This window comes from Dreissena polymorpha, chromosome 6 (genome assembly GCF_020536995.1).
Source record: "Dreissena polymorpha isolate Duluth1 chromosome 6, UMN_Dpol_1.0, whole genome shotgun sequence".
Classification (NCBI taxonomy): domain Eukaryota; kingdom Metazoa; phylum Mollusca; class Bivalvia; order Myida; family Dreissenidae; genus Dreissena; species Dreissena polymorpha.
Window position 1 is genome coordinate 35,632,023 of NC_068360.1, and position 26,869 is coordinate 35,658,891.

General features: G+C 33.3%; 1 protein-coding gene across 1 annotated transcript; it reads left to right on the top strand.

Moving 5' to 3' along the window:
- The first annotated feature begins 10 nt into the window (after positions 1-10).
- On the top strand, positions 11-20,581 carry LOC127834178 (TPR and ankyrin repeat-containing protein 1-like). The gene is made up of 22 exons (XM_052359821.1): positions 11-87; positions 628-832; positions 1,038-1,173; positions 2,654-2,819; positions 2,973-3,183; positions 4,004-4,135; positions 4,508-4,581; positions 4,751-4,996; positions 5,282-5,440; positions 5,702-5,824; positions 5,956-6,280; positions 6,647-6,771; positions 7,011-7,257; positions 7,742-7,869; positions 9,953-10,034; positions 10,336-10,557; positions 12,500-12,666; positions 12,956-13,114; positions 13,245-13,409; positions 16,081-16,160; positions 16,532-16,674; positions 17,047-20,581. The coding sequence occupies exons 1-22, from the start codon at positions 49-51 to the stop codon at positions 18,987-18,989; spliced, it is 5,277 nt and encodes a 1,758-aa protein (XP_052215781.1). The 5' UTR covers positions 11-48; the 3' UTR covers positions 18,990-20,581.
- The last annotated feature ends 6,288 nt before the right edge of the window (positions 20,582-26,869 follow it).

Sequence of the window (26,869 nt, forward strand, 5' to 3'; positions counted from 1 at the left end):
GTGAAAAGCAGTCAAGAAGAAGTTGCTGATGAATATAATGACGTAGCAATGTACGACACTGTAAGCTTTACAGATATTGATGCACAGGTGAGAATAGATTATGAAACATGTAAAACCTGCCTTTTACAAGCCATTTATACGGCTTCTTGATAGTTCGATTATCTGAACATTTAGGTATATAAAAGACACGATTAAGGGTTCTTTGGTTTTATTTTATTTTCATTGTGCCCCAAACAGTTGTTGCACACGTTTGCATCCTACAATATGTACTTCAATACAGTTCAATTGACATGTATTCCCGATAATTTGTAACGTATGTACATTTGGATAGGAGGCTCTATAGTTAATGTTTACAAAACTTTAATAATTTGATTTTAACTTTGGTAAAGTGTGAGTGCAATTAAGCACTTTATAGAAACCGTCAAAATATTAGCATTTCTTAGTTGCTTTAAATCTTCGTAAGATAAATCATCAGATCAACGTTATGTCGTTTAACGATAAGATTAATATTCTGATAATAGCGTTTACTGCATGCGCAATCGACTGCACTGTCATATAAGTATTATTAACATGAACAACTATTTAGCCATTCTTCGCACATTGCATGCTCATTTGCTTTTTCAACAGCGGATGGACAAAATGGATTGGGAGATTGAATGTACATCTGATGTATGGACAATCTTAAGAGAGTCACATTTGCCTCCAGACCTTAAACGTCGCATGTTAATGGCGATTCAGATGTTAGCAAGCGGAGACTGGCAACCGCATTTATGCAAGAAAGTTCGCCATATTCCAGCCACATTAAATCTTTTCGAAGCAAAGTTTAGCAAGGGTAAATTCGAAGTTTGTTATTCCACAATGTTTTTCATAACAACATAAACGCTGTACGTTTCCAACTATAATTTGTTGTTGGCATACGGAACGTAAACATGAATTATTTATGCGTGTGTAGCTTAAATCTTTTGTTTCATCATTTGGAAACATCTTTCGCTATATACTGTAACACAATCACTAAACATATTTTGGTTATTTACAAGGCGGACGTATAATGTGGGAACTTGCAATAACATTCTCTCCGAGACTGAGTAATACAGAAGGAGGCATGCAGGGGAAGGTATTTTCGGAGGTCATTCGAATTTGGGATGTGGTTGTGGACCATGACAAACTAAACAGGTGAATAAGAGGGAAGGAAAAGTAATTGTTTTCACATTTTTTGAGATACTCTATTATATAACAGTTATGCAACTACACTTTCATTTCTCTACTTCCATTATTCGTTTGGAAAAAGTGTTTTATGTCCCCCACCACTATAGTGGGGGCATATTGTTTTTGCCCTGTTTGTTGGTTTGTTTGTGTGTTTGCGTCAAACTTTAACATTTGCCATAACTTTTGCAATATTAAAGATAGCAACTTGATATTTGACATGCATGTGTATCTCATAAAGCTGCACATTTTGAGTGGTGAAAGGTCAAGGTCTTCCTTCGAGGTCAAAGGTCAAATATATAGCTTCAAAGCGGCGCAGAAGGGGACATAGTATTTCTGACAAACACATTTCTTGTTTTATATGGCAAACAATCAAACGTCAGAAACTGTATCAAAAGAGAAATGATTGTTCTCCACTACTCTTATATCAGAGCACCAACTATAAATATGAAATGATTAAAGCAGTGATGACCGCCGTAGGTTTTAAAAAATCATTGTTTTTTTAAACCTGCTTGAGGGCTAGTCACACCTAATAATAATCATAAAATTAATCACAAACCAAGCACGAGTCTAAAACAATTATGATCAAATTGGCCTTGTTCTGAGAAAACTGGGCGTAATGCATGAGCGTAATGTGTCATCCTATATTAGCCTGTGCAGTCCGTACAGGCTAATCAGGGACGACACTTTCCGCGTAAACTTGATTTCGGTAAGGAGGGACTTCCTTATAACTAAAAATACCAGATAAGCGGAAAGTGTCGTCCCTGATTACCCTGTGTGGACTTCACAGGCTAATCTGGGATGATACTTTACGCACATGCATTAAGCTCAGTTTTCTCAGAACGCATTTCAAATGTATGCGCGCAGATTTTGAGCCTCTATTCAGAGTACGAGTAAGAAACTAGATGAGTGCGAAACGAAATTAATGGGGTGACGGCATTGAACCAAGTGAACTTGATTTAAGAAAACAAGATAATGTGTACAGTGTTACAATAATGTTAATATATGCATTAGCCATATTCAAGGGAACTGTTGATGGTTTGATTTATTTTTATGCCCCCGAAGGTGGGCATATAGTGATCGCATGTCCGTCCGTCTGTCTGTCCGTCTGTCTGTCCGTCACACTTTGCGTTTCGGTTTCGAAAAATGCTCATAACTTATATGTCGCTTCAAATGTAATCGTCATATTAGGTATGCATGTGTATATGGACAAGGTTGAAATTTACCTTGCGTTTAGGTTTTGAAATCTGCGTTTAGGTTTCGAAAAAAAGCGTTTTTCGGGTGCATATGTCATCCTATGGTGACAGTTCGTGTTTATAGTACAAGTGAATTTCCACATGTGTTGATTTTTGTTACATCTCACTACATCTTATATTAATGTATGCTCTCTTGACAAGTCACTTATTGAAAAGAGGAAAACAATATATTTATTGGTTCTATATATTTCAAGAACTATTCGAAAGATCACGAAATCGCACAATCGAGGGAAAAGCTGCATTCTTAAGAAAACTCTCATGTCAGCCTCATTGGCTGCAAAACATGTCAATGCTGGAATGCGATACCCACGGTTATTCATAGAAGCATCCGGTGGTAATTATGATGTGTCTGAAAATCAGGTAAGTTAAATATTCTAGTACTTGTACTTAAAAAGAATAGTTGTGTTCTGCGCATGATATATGTAAGAATTATATACTATGAGTAATTGCGATTACAATTTTCGTACCAGCAATTTATATAAACTTTTCATTTATGATGCCATTGCGTTTCAGACGAGTATGAATTTGCTTTCGCCGGCGAGTTCGAATGAAAATGAATACCACATACTGAAATTCTACTCATTTTCATCTGCTCTCTTGCGTACCGTGCTTCAAAATATCGAAACCAAAGTGGATTTTCCATTTCGTGTAACAGATACAGAGTATACTTTAATCAACATAGAAAGCAATGCACCAATCCTTTTGATAGGTCGAAGCGGAACAGGTAAATACATTTTTCTTTCTTATTTCACATTGAGAATCGATGAGTCGACGTGTATCCTCATAAACACGACCTTTGTCTGTTTGAAGTTTAACACCGTTTATGTTAGTAATTTTTACCAAGTTTACTTTTTATAAGTCACACAATCTTTGCATGCCAATGGTTTCATTGAGTGGCATTTTTCCGCCGTGCGTCATCATTTATCTTGTGAACACACTAGAAACCACATTTATTGCCCGATCTTAAAGCAACTTGGTCGGAGCATTTGTCCCTATGGGCGAATAGCGTTATGGAACTGTGTTATGATTTGACAACATAATTGTCACGAGACAAAATCGAATTTAATGCTTTTGGACTGTAATCAAACTTAAAAATTCCTAGAAGAACTGTTGTAACGATAGATCGTCGGGAGTAACAAAATGGTTCGACCAGGGTTTCTATCACAGCTTATATGGCAAAACCTATAAAGTGTCAGGGAATCCCCCCTTTCTCCCTCCCGTTGTTCCTTCAGCCCTCATTTAAATTTTGCAGTTACATATGTTTACATATATGAGCCATTTACACGCTTTCATAAACAACATTGCTGCCTTGAATCGCATTATTGGAGGTCAAAGGTCCAATCACAGCATGGATTGGCATTCGTCTAAATATTTGTAAAAGCGTTTTATAAAATATATAATTTACAAGCTCTAGTTTTTCATGATCAACACGGAACTTTTTTTAACATTTGCTTTTTTTCAATTCGATAAGACAAGTTTACCTCATAGAAATTTATACATAATGATAACTCAAATGTATAACTTACTCGTGTTTTATTTAAAAGGGAAAACAACATGCTGTGTGTATCGTTTGTGGAGCCAATTTCGAGCCTACTGGGCAACTTCACCAATCAATCCAATTCTTCCTAGGTGTGCGTATTGTATTTCCAATAAAAAAGAAAAATCTATTCCGAAAGGTATTTTTTTATGTTTCATCTTTATTAATTCTTAAAAGAAGCTCATGGACGTTTTGTATAGAAATACTATAATTAACTTTAACGATCCGTTCGATTATATGTCATAATACAAGTAAATTAATTTGAAAGATCCATGTTTTGCTAGAAAAGAATGAAATGAACATTGTCGCCAAGAAATTGTCGTATCCAAATTATGAAAACCTATGTGATATCCGCTGTCCATCCTCCAAAATCCAATTTTAATCGGCAACACTTAAGCAATACAAAGTTCGTTTCTTGGTATATATTAATTTCATCATTATTAATTTGAAGCCAAATTAGCGAGGCTTACTGTGATGAAGTAAAGATCCTTTCATGTTTTGTTTTAATTAGAAAACTCTGAAAGCACTTGTGCCGCAAACGAGGCAGAGCAAAAAGATCAAGATATATATGATCACTTACACCAGGTACGTAGTGCGTTTGGGGTGGGTATAAACTATTACAAAAATACAAACTGTTGCAAATTGATGTTGTGCTGCTATACTTGCATGTTGCATTTATCATATTGATATCATAACTTCTATCTAGAAGTGTGAAGCTTTTGCTAAAATATCAAAACAATAATTTATTTTGAAGCTATTCATAACGAAAAACGCTGTGTTGTGTGGTGAAGTTCGGAGGAATTTCCGCGCATTACGTAAAGGAGAAAACTTGATGGAAGGTCATATGCAAAACGAGGATGAAAATCTACCATCCCGTCTGCAGGATGTAAAAGATTATGCATACCCCATGTTTGTCACATCAAGACAACTGCTACTTATGTTGGATGTGTCCGTTGGACCCCCGTACTTCTTTGTTCGTAATGAAGATGGGAGTCTTAAGGTTTGTATATTTAAAATAAACAACAGTTTATTACAAAAGCAACGTTTAGTTTTCCAGTATAAAGATCAAGAATCTAATAATTATCAACCTTCGCTGCAAAGTGCGATTTTTTTTATTCTTTTGCAAGAATGTGTTATATGCTGGAGGGGACTACTTTTTGCAATATTTTTCCGCTTTCAAGCTCGAATTCCTTCGTGTTTTTCGTTTGAAATGTTTGTTTAAATCATTTACAGCTGTATGTTTTGTAAATCAAATTGGCAACGACTTAATTTCATATCATTTTAGGAGGAAATCAGAGACTGGAACGACAGAAATGCGCCCGTAACTTTGGTGTCGGTTGACGAATGTTTAGAAGATGAAGATTACATTGTAGAAGTGTTCAACGATGAAATTGAAACCACGTCCACATCACGACCGAACGTATCAAAAAATGGAGCAACAATCGTAAATCAAATTTCAACATATTGATTTTTTTTAAACAGTTGATCTATTAGTTGTATTGTCTTGCTTCTTCTTATTTCCTTTTACGAATAAGTATTTCTAATCGATATATCAATATGGAGCCAATAAAATGATGTATCACAATGTGTTATATATACTATTTTGATAAGTTAATCACTTATATGGTTCATTAGTTGGCATGAAAATACTCTTACTTTGACGAAACTGAGTCTGTGTGTTGTTGTATTGTTTATTTCCAAATAGGTTGACCGCACGAAAGAAATTACGTATATGATGTTTGTGGATAAGTTTTGGAAACACTTAAAACACACACATTCATCTTATCATCCGACACTTGTCTGGACAGAGATAATGTCATTTATTGAGGTAAATGTGTTTATGCATTTCTTTATAATACCGTCAAAAGCTTATTATCAATTAGACTACATCTCCTAACAAAATGTATATATTTAACATTTTATCTGCGTCTAAATTACGTATTTCCAAAAAAATTTTAGGGGTCGTATGAAGCGTTATCAGAGCCAAGAGGCTATTTGGACAATAAGCAGTATAATGATATTGGAAGAAAACGAGCGCCAAACTTCTCTGGAGATAGAGACGTTATTTACTCTCTGTTTCTCGAATACAAAAGATTCAAGACAGATAACGCTCTTTTTGACGAGACCGATCTTGTTCACAGTGTATTTAAACGGCTAAGTGTTCTCAATTATCGTCCGTGGGCGATTCACCAAATATTTGTCGATGAAACGCAAGATTTCACCCAAGCGGAACTGTGTTTGTTGATACGCCTGTGTCAAAACCCGAACGACATGTTTTTCACAGGTATTTCACGTTGTTTATAATTCAAGTACATAATGACAATTTTGTAGTTATGTAAATAAAAATAAAAATGAGAACAACTAAGAAGTTAAGTGTTATCTTCAATCGACTTAATCATTATATCAATATATATATGTGGATCAATTTAAAAGCATTCATAATATGTATGTAGAACATGCAACCTAGACATGGTGTTCTTCTGATGGTAATGATAACATTTTAAACCACTTATTACGGCTTCTTCAAAATGGTTATAAATATATAACCATTCATATTCATTGAAGCGTATACTCGTTAAACCCCCCAGAAACAACACATTACAGAGCGCACAAATTCCCAAGGAATTGCTAACATTGTCTTGTGTTTCAGGTGACACTGCTCAAAGTATCATGCGAGGAATATCCTTCCGATTTCAAGATCTCCGATCTCTGTTTCATTATATGCAAGAAATAAATCGCTCAACTGGGTCTCCAATCGTAGCTCAGCCGGAAGAGGTACTCGATATTTTATCAGATACACTTAATTTACATTTAACGTGCGGGTGTATATCTATTCTTAATTAGTTAAAACAAAAACAAAAGAAATCTATTATTTTTCAAATGACATCAACTACCCATAGACTATCATCTAATCGTTTTCCATTTTTGATTGCCAATTAATTATTTTTAAGTGTTTAATGAGTAATATTTTAATTGGATATTTTATTATGCTGTGTTTTGGATTATTTTTTAAGGTCTATAAACTCGTATATAATTATCGGACCCATGCCGGCATACTCCGATTAGCATCAAGCGTATTGGAAATAATGGCCGCACTTTTTCCGGAATCGTTCGATAGCCTTCCGCCTGACCAAGGTCTTTTCGAAGGACCTATGCCAATAGTGTTTGAATCTGGAAGTGTTAGTGACCTTGTGTTGCTTTTAAAGGGCAACCAGCGTAACACAGTGCCCATAGAGTTCGGAGCACATCAAGTGATTCTTGGTATTAACATTTATGTTATTAACAAATATACATTAAGCGTAATCTTTACGTTTACATATACTCAACTTATTAACAAGTTAATGCTATTATCAAAATTTAAATGGTGCATTATATATAGGAATATGTCATTTCAAAAATATTGTGGTTGCTTACTGTAATATCGTTATGGCATGTTGACTGATTTGAAGAGAGTCGCTAACACGAAAGAACTACAAATATACCCACCGTAACAACAAAAGGGCATCGTTAGGAAAATTATTACATTTTATCACTCTTTTTTTCTATCTGGCAGGTATATTTGTAGTGTATTGTCGTATGTAAACGTTCAAATGTTTCGACATGGGAACACGATCGAACAGAATATCAACCACGTTTAAAACGTCCAATTATGGAAAAATAAATCTGCATTATCATATCAAACACACCTAATGTGTGATATTAAAAATAACATGCTGTAAATAATGAATATGAATTTTGATTTTAGTGGTCAATGACGATGCTCGAGAAGCATTGCCCGCCGTCTTAAAATTAGGACTTGTTCTGACAATTTTTGAGGCCAAAGGACTTGAGTTTGATGACGTTCTATTGTATAACTTTTTTACTAATTCACAGGTAAGTTTTGGATAAGGGAATATTTTATTATATGAAAATAAATCCCAGAACAATCTTTAAGAAATAATATTAACTATTAAATATTAATGCTAACGTTATTTCATTAAAATTGCCAAATGCTTCAAAAACATAGCACGATACGCACTTCATAAAACAAAATATACATTTAAATTATGCGGTCATGGTATCTAGACAAACCAATTGTAGAACTAGCGGCACCAACAAACAAAATGATGTTACAATTCTTGAATAACAATAACGTTTTTAGCTCATCTATTTTTTGAAAAAAAAAATGAGCTATTGTCATCACCTTGGCGTCGGCGTCGGCGTCGGCGTTGGCGTTGGCGTTGGCGTCCGGTTAAGTTTTGCGTTAATGTCCACTTTTCTCAGAAAGTATCAATGCTATTGCATTCAAACTTGGTACACTTACTTACTATCATGAGGGGACTGGGCAGGCAAAGTTAGATAACTCTGGCGTGCATTTTGACAGAATTATGTGCCCTTTTTATACTTAGAAAATTGAAAATTTTGGTTAAGTTTTGCGTTTAGGTCCACTTTTCTCAGTAAGTATCAATGCTATTGCATTCAAACTTGGTACACTTACTTACTATCATGAGGGGACTGGGCAGGCAAAGTTAGATAACTCTGGCGTGCATTTTGACAGAACTATGTGCCCTTTTTATACTTAGAAAATTGAAAATTTTGGTTAAGTTTTGTGTTTAGGTCCATTTTATTCCTTAAGCATCAAAGCTATTGCTTTCATACTTGCAACACTTACTAACTATCATAAGGGGACTGTGCAGGCAAAGTAATGTAACTCTGACTGGCATTTTGACAGAATTATGTGCCCTTTTTATACTTAGAAAATTGAAAATTTGATTAAGTTTTGTGTTTAGGTCCACTTTATTCCTACAGTATCAAAGCTATTGCTTTCATACTTGCAACACTTATGAACTATCATAAGGGGACCGTGCAGGCAAAGTTATGTCACTCTGACTGGCATTTGGACGGAATTATGGGCCCTTTATACTTAGAAAATTGAAAATTTGGTTAAGATTTATGTTTTGGTCCACTCTACCCCTAAAGTATCATAGATATTGCTTTCATACTTGGAACACTCACAAACTAAGGGTACAGTAAAAGGACAAAATGCATAACTCTGGTTGTCATTGTTACGGAATTATGGCCCTTTTTTGACTTAGTAACTTTTAATATATGGTTAAATTTTGTGTTTCGATCCACTTTACTTCTTAAGTATCAAGGCTATTGCTTTCAAACTTCAAATACTTTCATGCTATCATGAGGTTACTGTACCTGGCAAGTTGAATTTTACCTTGACCTTTGAATGACCTTGACTCTCAAGGTCAAATTATTAAATTTTGCTAAAATTGCCATAACTTCTTTATTTATGATTAGATTTGATTGGTACTTTGACGAAACTACTCTTACCTGACATACCACAATAGACTCCACCCAAACCATCCCCCGTGCCCTCCCCCCCTCCCCCCTCCGCCCTCCCCCCCCTAATTTTTTTTTTTTTTTTAAGATCATCTCACAAATGACCACCACACCCTCACACTATACCCCCACCCCACATCCCCATCCCACCCACCCCCCCAATTTTTTTTTTTTTTTTTTTTTTTTTTTAATCTCATCTCACAAATTACCACCACCCCCATCACAAAATAACCCCCCCACCCATTTTTTTTTAAACGGTTATGTTTGAAATACCGTCCAACCATCGCACCCAAAAAATACCCCCCCCCCATCGCCCCCGCCACCCCCCCCCCCACCCCCCCCCTCCCCCCGCCCCCTATTTTTTTTTTCGCTTTTTTGGCGAAATAGATAATGTAATAAATGTCCACAACCCCACACTATAAACCCCTCTTCACTCCACCCCTCCCTCCTTTGTGATTGAAAATGAGAGTCCCTTCACCTTTGAAAAGAAAATTGATGAGCGGTCTGCACCCGCAAGGCGGTGCTCTTGTTATTAATTGTACTTGCTTATATTTGAGTACGAAGGATATTATTGTTTAGCGTTTCAGTTTTATGATACGCGCATAAATAGAATTATGTTTTTCAGGCAAGCAAAGAATGGCGCGTCGTTATTGAGTACTTGAATCGGCTGATCAACCAAAAGGATAACGTAGTCCAGTTTGACTACGGTTAACAAGCTTACGCTTATTTGTTTTTGTACTTTACTACATGTAGATAATTATTATGTACCAAGTGAGATAAGCGCATTCATGTGTTAGTCATGTTGAGAAAATGTGTTCATCGTATAAAAGGCTGATCACAATTTATGTTCAGGAGAAAACATTTTGTTTAAAAAACCACATTATTGTGGTATCTAAATACCGTTTAATAGTCGCATGTAGCACACATTAATTTAAAATATATAAAATGTATTTTTGATCCACAGTTATATTGTGTTACATAAGTCCAATCATTTGACATGTTTTTCAGAAATATTAGAATCATCAAATCACCCCCGACCTCTGAAATTTGACGCAAACCAACACAAAATCCTGAACTCAGAGTTGAAGCACCTGTACACAGCGTTGACAAGGGCTCGTGTGAATGTCTGGATATTTGATGAAGATCGCGAAAAAAGGGCGCCAATGTATGAGTTTTTCAAGGCTCGTAAACTGGTGAAAAACTTAAAAGGGCAAGACATAAATGAATCAAGTACGAACAAAATATAATTTGTTTTAATTTGTTTAACAAGTTAACAATGTGATGTCCATAAATGACATTATCTATATCTAAACGTACCAAAATAAGGAAAACACTAGATGATTAAAAATATGAAAAAACAGTGTCTTTCATTTTGATTTTATGTATAAGATCCGTACTTGGAGCAATTCGTAGTCTGCATCGACCGATTAAATTACTAAATGAAATATATATATATATAGCATGGATTACAACGTAAAATTAACCGCGTGTTGCATGGGTACAAATCAGTTCCTATACAATTTTATTTGGTAATGAAAGCTCGCATCATTATATATATTATTTTGATTATATCTTAAACTATGTTCCATTTTTCAAACATTGGAGATCTATGCGGTTATATGTCCGTTTAAACATCATATACTACAATAAATATCGTACATTTGACACTTTCGTAGCGAAATAATTGTATTTTAATAATAGACTCAAACCATTTTTCAAACATTGCAGATTTAAGTTGTTTATATATCCGTTCAAGTATCATATAATACGATAAATATCGTACAATTTAGTAGCGAGATAATTTTATTTTAATAATAGATTCAAAACAATGTTCCATTTTTCAAACATTGAAGATCTGTGCGGTTATATGTCCGTTTAAGCACCATATAATACAATGAATTTCGAACAATTTGACACGTTGGTAGTGAGATAATTTTATGAGCTCGACTATTATATATGAAATATATATAGTGGAGCTATCCTACTCACCCGGCGTCGGCGTCTGCGTTAGCGTTAGCGTGGAAATGTTAAAGTTTTCGTACTACCCCAATTATTTTCATTGTCCCTTGACATATTGATTTCATATTTTGCATTCTTGTTAACCAATATGACCCCGACCTATAAACAAGAGCAGACAACTCTATCAAGCATTTTGTCATAATTATGGCCCCTTTTCCACTTAGAATATTCAGCAAATGTTAAAGTTTGCGTACTACGCCAAATATTTTCAATGTCCCTTGACATATTGCTTTTATATTTTGCATACTTGTTTACTATCATGACCCCAACCTATAAACAAGAGCAGACAACTGTATCAAGCATTTTGACAGAATTATTGCCCCTTTTATACTTAGAATATGCATATTATTGATAAATCTATGTTAAAGTTTGCATACTACCCCACATATATCCAATGTCCTTTGACATATTGCTTTTATATTTTGCATGCTTGTTTACCAACATGACCCAACCTATAAACAAGAGCAGACCACTGTATCAAGCATTTTGACAGAATTATGGCCCCTTTTATACTTAGATATTTGAAAAATTTTCCTTAAATTTACATAACTTCTTTATTTATGATCACATTTTATTAATTCTTTGACAAAACAACACTTACCTGAATACCACAATGGATTCCACCCAAACAATACGCCACGCCCCTACCCAGAATCCCTGCCCCCCCCTCCCAACCTCCCACCCCCAATTTTTTATTTTTAAACATCATCTAATCAATGACCACAACCCACATTATACCCCCCGTTCATCCCCCTCACCCCGCCTGCCCCCCCCCCGATTTTTTTCCCCTTTTTTTAACATCGTCTAATAAATGACCCCTTCCCACATCATACCCCCTCTCAACCCCCCCACCCCACCCCCCCCCCCCCGCAAAAATATCATTTTTTTTACTTTTTTATTTTTGAAAGATTGTCTAATAAATTATTGAATATGAACAATTTCCCCTTGATGGCATACGTTATACTGTCAATCACTCGAATAGTCGAGCGCGCTGTCCTCTGACAGCTCTATTTTTAATAATAGATTCAAAACAATATTCCATTTTTCAAACATTGAATATCTATGCGGTTATATGTCCGTTTAAACATCACATAATAAATAAATCTCGTACAATTCCAAGTTTTGGTAACGAAATCATTTAAATTATATCAAGGTTCCCAAGGATCTGTGTTTGCTGTACAATCAAGTCCTGAGGATTGGCGGAGGCGGGGACGGGAAATGATGAGACACAAAATGTATGCAGAGGCGTCCAAGTGCTTCCGGTTCAGCGGTGATATTAAATTTGAAAAAATGACACAAGCACACATAAGATCAAGAATGGTAGTAATAATTTGTTAAATGATAGCATTTGCTTTTTTTGAGGAGAAAAATAATACGCTTTTAATTAGCATTATTAAAATATACGTTCACAAATCTATTTTGTTTGTCGAATACTGACCATTTACATAACTGAGACTGCAAAGTAAAAAAAAACGTTTAATGTGATTTTATAATCCTTTTTAAACTAAGTAACCATTATTTAATTTCATAAAATAGATTTGTGCATTTGATAAAGAACAATGTTAGTTGTAAAGAAATTAGATTCCCTTGTATATGGGTTATTTCTCAGGCTTTTGACCACAAAGACAATCCAAACAAAATGCATCTCGAGTTTCTTTGCGCAGCTGAGCTCTACCTCGAATGCAACAAGCGTATTCATGCTGCACGTTGTTTGCAGAATGCCAATGAACTTAAACTTGCAGCACAGCTTTTCGAACAAACAGGACAGGTGATTTTCATATGTTTTTACTTTAAATTGACGTTTTCGTTTTCATTAGAATCAACTTGTTTTATGTAATAATTATTCCGTTTTTACACGTACATGTGTGTCTTATTTCTTATTTTGTGCTTAAATCTAGTATGAAAATGCTGCCGATCTATATCGACGTCTGAATATTTACCACGACAGCAGTCGTTTGTACGAGAAAGAGGGTAATTTTAACAAAGCTATCTCAGTTTTATGTGCGAATGGAGACTTTGAATCTGCTCTAGACACCCTGAGGCGATACGAAATAAAACTAAGGGTAAGCTTTTCCGTTAGATAAGATATGTGCTGTTTGGTATAAATTTAATTTTTAAAAGCTCATTAACACTGTTGTTCTTAAAATATAACATTTATAACGTTTCTCAAGTCAACAATTATAATCCAAAGTCATGTTTATTCATTTATATCTTGCTTTTACATTTACACAAAGTCCATATCAAAGATTTCATGCAGGCCTACGGCCGTTATTAATTCTAAGATTAAACATTGAAATTAGTAGGAAGTTTAAGGCTGTGTTGTCACAGCATTTATATTTGTGTTAAACCTTAAAAATATCACAATTGAAGAATACGAAACCTTAACATCTTCTCTAAACAATTTGATGTTTAGACCGTCATTTTTCAATTGAAAAGGGGGGTATTTTATGCTTATCAAATAAAATATATAAGTTGAAGGGAACAAAAATTGGTGGACACCGGGTTAAAGAATTGTTGCAAAAACAACATTTCTATATTTGAATTCGAAATCGCTACAGTGGAAAAATGTTAGAAAATTCATTTTGTTTGAGGACAATTAAATGTATTATTGCTTCTTGGCATGTAGACCGTCAATTTATCTTTCGACTCAATAATCTTGGATTCCAGCAGGAAAATTCGACTGATCACGAAAACGTACGCAGTTAATTTTGGCATCCGGTTGTTTCGGTTAATATCGATTATAATGAATGAAATGCGATGCATTACATTATACACTTATTTCATGGATGCGCGGTGAACAGTCAAAACTGTTTCCCAAGGTATCAGGGATGACTTTGGTACTGTTGCCCGAGGCGGTACTGTTGCCCGAGGCCAATAGGCCGAGGGCAACAGTTCCAAATGTCAGCCCTGATACCGAGGGACAACAGTTTAGACTGTTCACCAAGCATCCATTAAATAAGTGTTTTATTACCTGATCAAATTTCCAACATAGAAATAACAGCAAACTAAATTTTTATTTACACACAACAGTAATCGATAAAATAAATAATTTTGACTGTTTAACTGTAAAATGACGTCATTTTTTCGACGAAATGACGTCATTATTCCAGCGGGCAACAGTTCAAACTGTTGACCGGTCAACAGTTCGATATTCACCGGTAACAGTTTCAAACATTGCAAATTTCTTTTTCGACGAGGAAATAGCAAAAAATAATAAATTATCATTTATATAAGACATCAGGTAATAAAACACAATATTACGAAATCGTGTTGTTTTATTTTTTTTATCTGACCTATGAAACCAATACAAATCTTACTATATTAGCCAATGAATTAATGTTTTAAACAGTTGTTAATAATTTAATAGTGTTGGACTTTATAAAAAATTGTATGTTCTCATTATAAAGCAAGAATTAAATTAAGGACATCGAATTCATTATGGAACACAACGTTATCATTTAGCATAACCCACAAGTCATATGTTAAACATAACACAATTCTGCCGACTAAAATGCAACATTTCGAGAATAGATTCACACAAGTAGGAAAATATCATATATTATGACGGTATTATAACTGAATGTTAAACGTATAAACGATCAATTACGCCATTACAAGTAAATAACTATATTAACAACTGCATTCACTACGTTCCGATGAATCCGAAATAGTGTGTCCTCAATAATATACTCATGTAAAAGTAAGACATATTAGTGTTTGCTAAAGTGAGGTGTTTTTCCATATCATACTGTTAAAGCAAACGATCTTAAAAGCCCAACAACCCCACAGTCAACGAAAATTTCTTTCAATATTTCGAGACATAAAGTAATACATAAACAAAATGTTCATTATAGCAACGGCCAAAATTCAACGCATGATGCGGTCTGGTAACCTAGAGTAAATAAGATACAAAATGATATTTTTTGCTTTCTTACGGGACAATATATTCAACACATGTTCATGTACCAAGTTAGTATTCGTGTGTCGTATGAATTGATATTGTTGCTGGATATTAGAATGGAATATATAATGTGACACAACAAAATAGAAACGAGCATTTTGATCTTGTTAAATGTTTCCATAGCACGTCTGGCGTTGAAATGTTGGCAATTGTTAAAAGGGACACTGATTTTATGGGTTAACATTATTTTACGAAATAGTTTGCGAAATATTCATGATTTTGAGTATTTATGTTACTTTAGTAAACAATATAAAACATCCTTTCATGTATATATTTTTTCGAAATAAATGTAAAAAGACAACATGTTCAGGAATTTACCCGAAACAAGTAGTTTAACACCACAATATCCGCATAATAGTATATAAATCGTTATAGGGATAAAAATATCCTCGACATTAAAATCTGGCGCAACACCCCAAACAAAATAGGTAAGAATGAACTCCTTTTCTGGTAAAATGCAGAAAGGAACGAACCCCAGACATGAATTTAACTAACCGTGGTTTGCGTTGTTTATCGGTTTCAGTTTCACCATTGTAAACAGACCCTAAATACGTATCATTTACAATCAGTACGTCCAAATATTGTTTTTTGGTGATAAGGTCATCTTCCAAAAAACACCGACACTATGGATCGATACTTGCTCGGTTGATTATCGCGGTATTGCTTGAAACGATGATTGGACCCTATGTTGGATATGCCAATCAAGGTTTTGTTGTGCGAAAGGAAAATAGTGAAACAAAACTCAATATTATCTGGTATATCTTAAATTGCAGGATTTGCAAGTGATGCAGATATCAGTTCATGACAGCGGTCAACAGAACGTCGAGTTCAATGAATTCGTGATCCAACAGAGGTTTGTGATGAGTGACCTTTTTATGTCCTTGTCGTCTTCAGTATATATATATATATATATATATATATATATATATATATATATATATATATATATATATATATATATATATATATATATATATATTGTAACTTGAAAATTATGACAGGTAATCAGTGTTTTCAACATGCGTGTAATCGGAATGCGAGTAATCTAATGATGCACTGCTTGTCACAATTATTTATAACAATTACAAAAATTCGTCAAAATGTAGAGTTCTACAAATAACACATTGAGTTATTATAAAATCATGCTTACATTGATATTCAAGACAATTATTGTTTTTATATGAGTAATTTGTTAAGAAATAAAAAATACAAAACTCTACTCAGGGCGGCCGAGTTTTATCACCAACGCAGAAATACAGAAAACATGATCAAAGCAGTAAGCGCATTTCCAGAACTCAAAGATCGTATTAAATTTCTAGAAGATAGAGGATACATATCACATGCAGCACGATTGCTTAAGGATGACAGTAAGCTAATTTAATAAACATTTTCAATATGTTAACGAGAACGTACCATTATTTATAATCGAGATTATAAAATAAATGTATACAATATATACATTATTGTCAAAACAAATTAGAACATAAACATATGCATTATCTGAAAGCACAATGATAGAAACACACGTTGTCAGTAAGTATTATGTTTGTTATAATGAGTGTACAAACACTATGCAAAAAGGTTTCAATCGTAGTGAATACATTATTTGATGCGTAGGTTTTCATGAAAAATCAGTCAAGTATGATAATATTATCGCAGTGTATGTTAACTTACTGCATAGTTAATAGATATATTGGATAGTATTTCCTTTACCGTACATATACATGTCACATTTTCAGATCAGTGTACTGCTGCAGTAGATTTGCTTGTTTCCCACACGAAATTGGATGAAGCGGTCACACTCGCTAAAGAAACTCTTTCAAATAAAGACATTGGCAAATATATTTTGATTAAATGTCGCATAAATCAGGTTAATTCCAGTAATGATTGGATTTGGCTATCCAATCAAATAGTGATGATTGATGAGGCAATCGCTATTTTTAAGTCGTGTGAAGATTACGAGGGCCTAGGAGCTGCATGTTTGCTTAAATTTCAAAACACAGAAGAAACATGCGATATAAAGAGGGCGATCGATGCGTTTAAAGCATTAGCAAACGAGGCGGGAAAAATTGAATGTACTGATGCAATTGTATCTAGGAAACTTTTTACCATATTTGATTTCAATTTTGTTGTCTCAGCGATCGATGAAGTTTTTCGTGTCTGTCACACTTTACTCAATCCCAACGATAAGCATCAACTTGCCAAGTTTTTTCAATATGGAGCATTCTATGGGTTCAGCCCATGTTCTGAACAAACCGTTCGTATCAGACCCTATGAAAGACCACTATGCTTGAAGTATCTGGGGAACATACGTGAACAGTGTGAAAAACCTAAAGCGGAAGTAGGAGAAGCTGTGGTTCATGCGTTGATGCAAGAGAAACTAACGGAATGGGTTTCAAAACTTAGGCGTGTTAACGCAGAAATACGAAAAGAGGTGATGTTAAGCAAACCTGTAAGAGCATTTAAACAATGTGAAAATGCCTCTGATGATGAAACAATCTATCAGCGTCGAAAAAAGGATTCATTTGAATGTTTGATACAATATGATATACTTAATATTGAATTGGAACATAGATTGTTCAATGAAACTTCAAGCCTTGATCAATTTCGGTTCTCGAGGATACTCAGACAATTGAATGATGAGCCTTTAAAATATCAAACATCATTAAGCCTTTGTAGAGACCTTATTATTGAAGGAAGCCATTTAAACTATACGACAAGCGACATTACAAGCCTTTTGGATGGCATAATAAACAAAAACAAGGTGCACCAAAAGTTGAAAGTCTTTCTGAATCTACAGTGGTTCACACATGGTTATAATGAAAACGATTCGGTTGGATTTCCAGGTGATGAACAAGAGTTAATGGGAGTTGCATTCAGCTGCTTTATGTTTCGTATACAACTTACTGAAACAAAGTGTGTTTTAAAAAATACTGTACTGAATTTGTTCCAAATGATTATGACTGGCAATGTTTTTAAAGCGGTTAAACAGTTCAACAATTACATTAATATGGTCAACCTGGAAAAATTGTCTGATCCTGAAACAATAATTATTTGGTTCGAATTGATTTGTACGATTGCATGCCTAATGGTCGCCAAACTAAATGCTTTATGCAACACCAGTGTTGAAACGCCAGTATTTATCCTGGGAAATTATCTGCACTTGATTAAGTTCGTCGAAGTAATATTACCGGCAGAACTTGACATCATGAAATGCTTAAAGGAATGTGATCTTGGCGTTCCAGACAGCCTTGATGAGATGCTGACGGCTTTTACAAAAATCATAAGCGTTTTGGTGGGATCCAAAAGTAAAGTTAGACTGATCGACATATTGGTCAATAAATGTGAAGATAAACCCGAGATGACTGGCATGGTGGAACGATTAGTCATGTTAGGATTGACTCTAGCGAGTAACGTCGATATAATAGTTCCTGTTGAAACTAAATCATCACTTATAGAGATGCTGACGAGAGTTTCATTATCGACTTCAGCTCCATCTGGAATTAAAAAAACCGTCGAAGACTTGAAACAAATTATTAAAACATCGGACGTCTCAACTATTTTAATGACATTTTTGGAAACAAGAAACCTAGGTGAAGAACTTGTAACATTTACATGGGAAATCAGCGACTGGGAAACTCCTTTCACTGTGGAAAGTAAGAGTGGTCATGCATACTTTTAAAAGAAGGTATCTGTTAAATTTAGGCATGGCCATTAGTATAAATCAAGGGGTCTGAGATTGAGGATGCTCAGTGTTTACAAGGTTGTACTTTCAATTAGGTGTCCATATTTAGTAAATGTTTATAATAGTAGAATTATTTTATTTGAAAATATGTCTTTTTATGAAAGCATAAATATCAAAACATTCAGATTATTTTATTATGGTATGTTCAAAGACAAAGTTTGTTTAAAAAAACTAATTTCAAATGTAATTGAAACCAGTGTTCAGCCAATTGTATCTAACAATATTTGTATATATGTACATTCATATAAAATCATGGTATTTATGACATTGCTTAGAGTATAAATTATATAACATTATACGTTGATGGGCCTCTATTGCATTAAATACTGAGAAATTGAGAGCATCAATACAGTGTTTTATTGAAAACTATATAACATTTTAACTTATTCTGCATGGTAAGAGTATTGAATAAAAATGGTTTTACAGATGTAGAGTATCTGTTTAAGTATGCAATATCACTAATATAAACTTGGTGTACTTTAAAATATATTTAGAATATTCATGGTCACTCAAATAACATAATAAGAATAACTTTTTGTTAGCAATTTAAATAAATGATATATTGCTGGTGAAGAAAGAAGGTTTAACGTTACAGTTTGACAATACTATTTGTTCTTGTTTGTTAAAATCTGATATAAAGTACAAAACGAACCTAAAGATCCATTTTCTTAAATTTTCACAAACCCACCTGTTCTAAAGCTGCAGTGAACGATCAAAAGGTTGGCTCTGCTAGTGATTTGTTCAGTCCTATATATTTAGTGCATGTATATCGCTTATTTATTTGTTTGTTTTGAAAATACGTGGATCATCCGTACATTGAATTATGGTAAATGCCTTTAACAAACTTTGTGACAATCTTATTTGCTTTTGGCAGTATGCTGAAAAATATGTGACACCATAATATTTTTGTCGTATATTAACTTACTATTTTGTTATTAGTGACTGTATTGAACTGATCTACCGATCGGAATTTTGTGTGATGTTAAGTGATTCAGTTTGCCGACCCTTCAACTGACTATTGGTTATGCATCTCTGCTTTTTATCCAAATCTATGCGAAGCACGCTCAACAATTGCGAATAATGATTTTACAAACTATAAAACGATTAATTTATTTGAGAACAAAATATTACAGTTTTACCATAAATTCTTAGTAAGACTGTTGTATAAAAGTCTGTAAAGGTATCATAATTTCCTGTTTTATTGTTAAAACATTGTCTACGTCTGTGGATAACGTTGCAGGTAGGATTTGATGTCAGATTGTGAGACTGGTGTTTCATGATATTGGAGCCTTATAATTTGTAACATCAATGGATATTTTTTGTTATATTATTATGCTAAATAGTTGGTTATCAATATTTGAATCTACTATGTTTTCTATTCGTGTATTGCATTCTTCGTAGAATGCAAGTATATATATGTGTGGTTTAATGTGTATATCGTCAACGTGTACTGTTTTTTTTAAATGTACGGATTTGCTTCGTTTTAAGACTTGTATTATGTATTTCTTGATAAATACTGGTTTAGCGTCTGTGGTGTGTGTTGACAAAACAGCATGGTATTATGTCAAGCACGCAGGTTAATTGACATTATAACATTACATTGTATTGTATTATGAATACAATTTTGGTTTCAAATATTGTACAATTAGTCTAAATCCGCTATCATACACTGTGGGCATTCCTCTGAATTCTTCTTAATTTAGCCTGGATGTCGTCAAGGGAACCTACCATTTTGTTATTTCTTTAATCTTTGCACGGACATATTATCTAAAATATGAAATGATACTGAAATTACAGGCATAAACAGCATTAACATAAAACATAAACTCTTCCAATTTTCATTTAACACAGCAAATAATTTCGATGAACGTTATTCCAAATGAAACATTACTGTAATTGCATGAGTGACGTGAATATTTTGACGATGAGCTTACTTTGATTAAACAAATCTAATATGTATTAGGAATAGAAGTTCTAACGTCATTGAAACTAAATAGACAATTCCATCAAAACAACGTTTTCAAAAGCTAGGAATTCAATATCAAATAGATATGCAAAAGTTATAAGACCTTAACTATTAAAGTAACAATCACGCTCAAAAATATCGAATATTTCGTTAAATAAAGCTAACCCATAAAAAATCAATGTTCCTTTAGCAAAATGCAAAATTTCAACGTTAGATGTTGTCTGGTAGAATTGATTTAACGAGATACACAATGCTCGTTTTTATTTATTTTGTGGCCACAAATAATTCCATTTATTTCTCCCGTGAAATATCCGAACATTTACGGGCGAACACGAGATTGGATACGGTAAGCGTCGGAAGCATGACTTAGCTCTCATGAATAATCATTCTGTGAAATCAAAATGAATTCTGGGTAACTGGAACTTAGCGAATGCGAAAATGGCTTGTATAAATTATGCAAATGAACGCAACCCGAATGAATCCGATCCTGACTCGAAAGCGAAAGTATATTACATCGTGGAACGATATTTAGATATTTAGATGCTTAAAACTTGCCGAATGCTTGTAATATAACGTTTTTACATCAATGTTACTTGTTTTTAGGGTCTTCCTATTGTAATTAACCATCGTATGGTACTACTTGTTGTCGAATGTTTTTATATAGCATAATACAGTAGCCGTATGTATTGGTGAGCGTGATAGTGACTTTAAGACTAAATAGTATAAATGGAGAATGACATATTTAATACAAATCGGTAGATTTGCAGTTACATAAAATATTATTGATATCATTATTTAATTGCCTATTCATATCCCTGGCTAAACCATGATATAAATTTATTACAAACGTTAACTTTTAAAACTTTATGTAACAAATATCATGAAAAGGAACCAGAATGACATATATGGGAAGGTTTTTTTCATGCCGTGTATCTAACATGGCCGTACTATAAAGAGTCTGAAATTGAACATGGTTACAGATTACGCGTTCATATTTAGATTGTAAGAAACGTATACATTATGAAAAAACATTTACAAAAGTTTAAAACTGCAATAATCAATTCTTTTTGGAATTATTTTCTTTTGTAATTTTGTTTTGTATTTTTCCACGAAAAATAAAAAAGCAATTTACATTGTTTACTCTCCATTTTTTTTATAATGAAGGAATATTTACAGGTAATATTTTTTTAATTCCTATTATATGGCATGGCTACATCATATAGCCTAATATCTAGACAATAAACAAATAACGTATATTGATATCTGTTATACCTTTAAGTGAGGGTGCAAAAGAAGTGTATACATTCGAGAACAACAATACAACGGCATTTTTAGATAACTCATTCAATCATTTCGAATCAAAATGGATTTAATGTTGGGTAAAATACGTTTGTTGGTTTCTTGTTTTTGTTATACGTCCCCCAATACTTTTAGATAAGAATGGTTTACATCACCTTCATATTAAAAATCTCTCTCTCCTGAGCAATCGCCATTTTTTTCGAACAATATATGGTTATAAAATATATAGCGTGTTAGATATAAAAAATCAACAAGCATCGAAAATTTCTTTTACTACATGTATATATGCATGCAATTCGTATTGCGTATGCATTCAGCTGTAAACTTCTTAACGATTTCAAACGCTTCATGTATGCTTTCAAACACTAGTGATGACGGGGTTCTTGAATTATTTACTTCTATCGCTCTTTTCTGCATTTTCATGATTGCAATAGACAAAACAAATTGCAAAATTACCGAGTGAGATGAGCAATTTCGATATAAAGCAAGCTTACATGCTGCCAAGTTGGAACCTAGGCCGACACAATTTTGTCAATACAACAACGGATTAAGCTGAAATCTTGTGATGTGCATAAGTGGAAAATAACAAATGCTGACATGAAATCAACGTTTTGTTTTGTTCTTATGCTCTTCTCTATAACGTAACAATTACAACAAAAATGAAATCTCGTACATGTATACATGGAATGGTCTATGCAAAGCACTTGAACTTTAGACCGGTTTAAGGGCTAGCCGAACCTTGCACTAAGCCCAAAATAATAAAGATTTTATTATGTCAAAACCATACTGCAGTCGTAAAAAATATGCGGCTTTAAAAATACATGTATATGAATAACCATTTATGTCTGAGTGTTTTAAGTAAGATTATATATGTAATGGATGACAGAATATTCAGTTTATGATTTTCAAACAATTCGCTTCGCTTTTTAATATGCAGGAGAAATGGACTCGGCATACAATATGAAGTGGAATCCTTTTCATTACGTTCAAATTGTGTTTAGAAACAAGTTTGTTTTAGCTATTTTGATCATTAATAGGACACCGCAGCTCAATATTTAAAAAGAAAAATTGCAAACTGGGTACTTTAATAAACACAAACAGTTTGAGCTGGCAATCTATCGAGAATTTTGTTGATATGAAGTACAGAATTAATAAGTACGATCGTCATTACCCGGTTAAATATTTCTTGACATTCAACATACGCCATGTTTTGTTTCTAGGAATAATATCTAGGAAGTTAATGTATGCACTATTTGAAATGAATAGCTTTTGAATCGGTAATATTCCTTTGACTTAGGAGTCTGTCCCGTAACAATAATGTTTTTGTTTTCCCAACATTCATATCCATTATTCAAATGTAACAAAAATCCAAACATGAGTAATACAATGATGCAAGTTCGTTTTCACTCTTGGCAAATAGCACCACATAATAAGCATAGCAGGGTCAATGGTTTAAGGTAAATATCGAGGTCCATGTCATATAAAGGCTTTTATAGTCCGGTTTGTATTACTACGGATTTACTTTTATTTCAGACTTGGGATCTTTTGGATGATGTTAGGATATTTCAATATATATTTCGTGTACCAAATTATGTTTTAATTTGTTCGTTAAATGGTATTTCTTTGTCTTCGTTTTATGCTAAGTATTTAATAGATTCCTTGCATGGTGGTTAATGTTATTAATTTTTAAGAACAATGATCTTGAAATAAGGTCCAAATTTAATTTTGGTAATATGTAAGGCAATTATTATAATAATATTAAAGGGATCTTTTCACGGTTTGGTAAATTGACAAAATTGAAAAAAGTTGTTTCAGATTCGCAAATTTTCGTTTAAGTTATGATATTTGTGAGGAAACAGTATTACTGAACATTTATCATAGTCTAATATAGCCATTATATGTATCTTTTGACGATTTGAAAACCTAAAAAATATAAAGCGTTGCAACGCGAAACGATTGCATAATTTGGAGAGTTCTGTTGTTGTCGTTTACATTAACGAAACTACGAAGATTGCTAATATAAGGTATAAAATACCCATCCTCAGTACACTCGGCGGAATAGCCAAGAGGGCTAATGCGTTTTACTTCAGCCTAACTCCAGGACTCCGGTGGTCACTGGTTCGAGCCCTGGTGCCGGCTACTTTTTTAAATTTATTCTTGACTTTTTACTGGAGCTTTTGAGATACAATGTTTACATTTATCAATATAAAGCATTTGATGACTTACTTCAAAATATGCCAAAATCTGTGAAAAGGCCCCTTAAAATAGTATTAACATGAATTTGCATGCACATGTGTATTATATTATATGTAATATTGGAAAAATATATTTATAAAGAAATTTTTAGAAACATAAAAAAACTAATAATAATAAGCGTACCATTTAAATGTCTGATATATATGAGTATGCCATCCACTAATTCGAAATTCTACTTGATTATTTACATATCAAGTAATCATGTAGTGGTAAACAGTATAATATTATAATCAATAAAATAAGACCAACACCAAACTAATATCAATTCTTATCTATAAATTTTCTCACTTGTTATGTGATAAATATAAGTCCATTCTCTGTAAGTTATGTTGTTAAGCGATTGTTCGAAATAGCTGTAAACAACAGCAATTATTGAATTCGATTGTTATTTAGTCAAAACCACTAGATTTCCTGTTTTACAGTTACGAAATAAGTGCTGTTATATTGTCATGTTATTAAGGATTGAGAGTTGATATTTATATAAGCCCGTTCTAGTATTTTATTATGCTAAATATCTGACAATATTATTTTATCAATATTATTTTCAGGTCGAATGATTCTGACGTTTAACAAAATAACTTCGACTTCTGCATTTATTCGTTAATGCACTTCCACAATTTTTATGACGTTGAAAGCGGCTGAATATCCATTATTATCGCATATATAACTATAAATATTAACATTTTAAACATTGAAAATCGACCTTATGTGGTTGACTCCGACCTCATTATATCAGGTGCCGAAAGCCATTATAAGGACCACACATAACAACGCGATCTCATTTATGAAAACGGCGCGCTTTGAAACGCAATCCAATTATTCCACAATCCGCGTTATTCGTGTCATTTCCGCATGTATCTGAATAGATATTACATAGGCGTTATGCATGTTCTCTGAAAATAAATAATTTAAGAATAGGCAAGACAATTAAATAAATCAAAAGGTCATCACACGGCGTTGAATTTTAAAATGTATTTTATTGTGGTTTTGGAAATTTTGATCTTATTGATACATACTTTAATGCAAATATATAATTTGTCTAGACTAGTAATACAATGTGTGGCGTGTCCGAGTATTATGTAAGCATTTTAATATGTAATTACATGTGCTTATGTAGGTTTGCCATGACAACATATAATGCTCACGATGTTATGTTTATAGAGAAACATGTCAATATATATGGTTTGCCAGTTTTTGTATGGTGTTTAGGTTTTAGCAAATTGGTAGGGTATATTATCTGACCAGTAAAATTGGTAGGTGTGTTTTTGTAATTTTTAATGAATTATAGTGTAAACATGAATATATGACGTTAGTTTGTTTTTTGTCTCCACTATTACATCATTAAAAATTGTTGAGTCATGCCATAAATTGTACATGCAAGTCGAACCGAAAAAAGTGATTATATTCCAAAACTTAAGTTATATACGATGCTTTAACATTTGTTTAGTAAATACAAGTATTTTAAATCAGAAGAAAGAAATGAACCAAGCAAGTCGCAAAACACTTAATATCTTTTGGAGAATTAAGAAAAATGTGATACAAATAAAAAATAAAAAAGAAAAGAAAAATTATTTAATAAAAAAATCCGGCAACAGTCACTTGTGTCGGGACAAGACGAATATAGAAGCGCTTCGTAGGCTTTGTTAGAAACTTAAAAAAAACACATATTGTCAATATTGAAATAATTGAACTAAATTTCATTTATTATATACCTGTTAAATATTAAAATAAAATAAAAAACACGATGTAATTAACTGAACAAATATACACCGACGGACCCCCCCCCCGATATTATGCTAGTCGCTATTCCATATTAAAAAAACTAACTGGACGAAATTTTGGAAAATACTGACGTCATATTAGGGCATAGTAAAAAATGGAAACCTCTTTGTTAAAATTAGTAATAGTAGTTTAAGTAGTAGAAGTAGTAGTAGTAGTAGTAGTAGTAGTAGTAGTTGAAGAAGTACTAGTAGTAGTACTTAGTAGTAGTAGTACGAGTAGTAGTAGTAGTAGCAGTAAAAGTAGTGGTAGTAGTAGTTGTAATAGTTGTAGTTGTAATAGTAGTAGTAGTAGTAGTAGTAGTTAGTAGTAGTAGAAGTAGTAGTAGTTGTCGTTATATTAGTTATAACTGCTTAATTACGGTTAACCGGTGAGATTGTTGGTGAAGGTAATTTTTAAACAATCGTTTGTCGAAAGGTTGCGTTTGAGAAAGTTGATGGATACGTTTACAAGATTTTTGAAGTTTGAAGTCGACATAAGAATGTCTATTAAAAAGAAGAATTTGCCGAATCGTGAA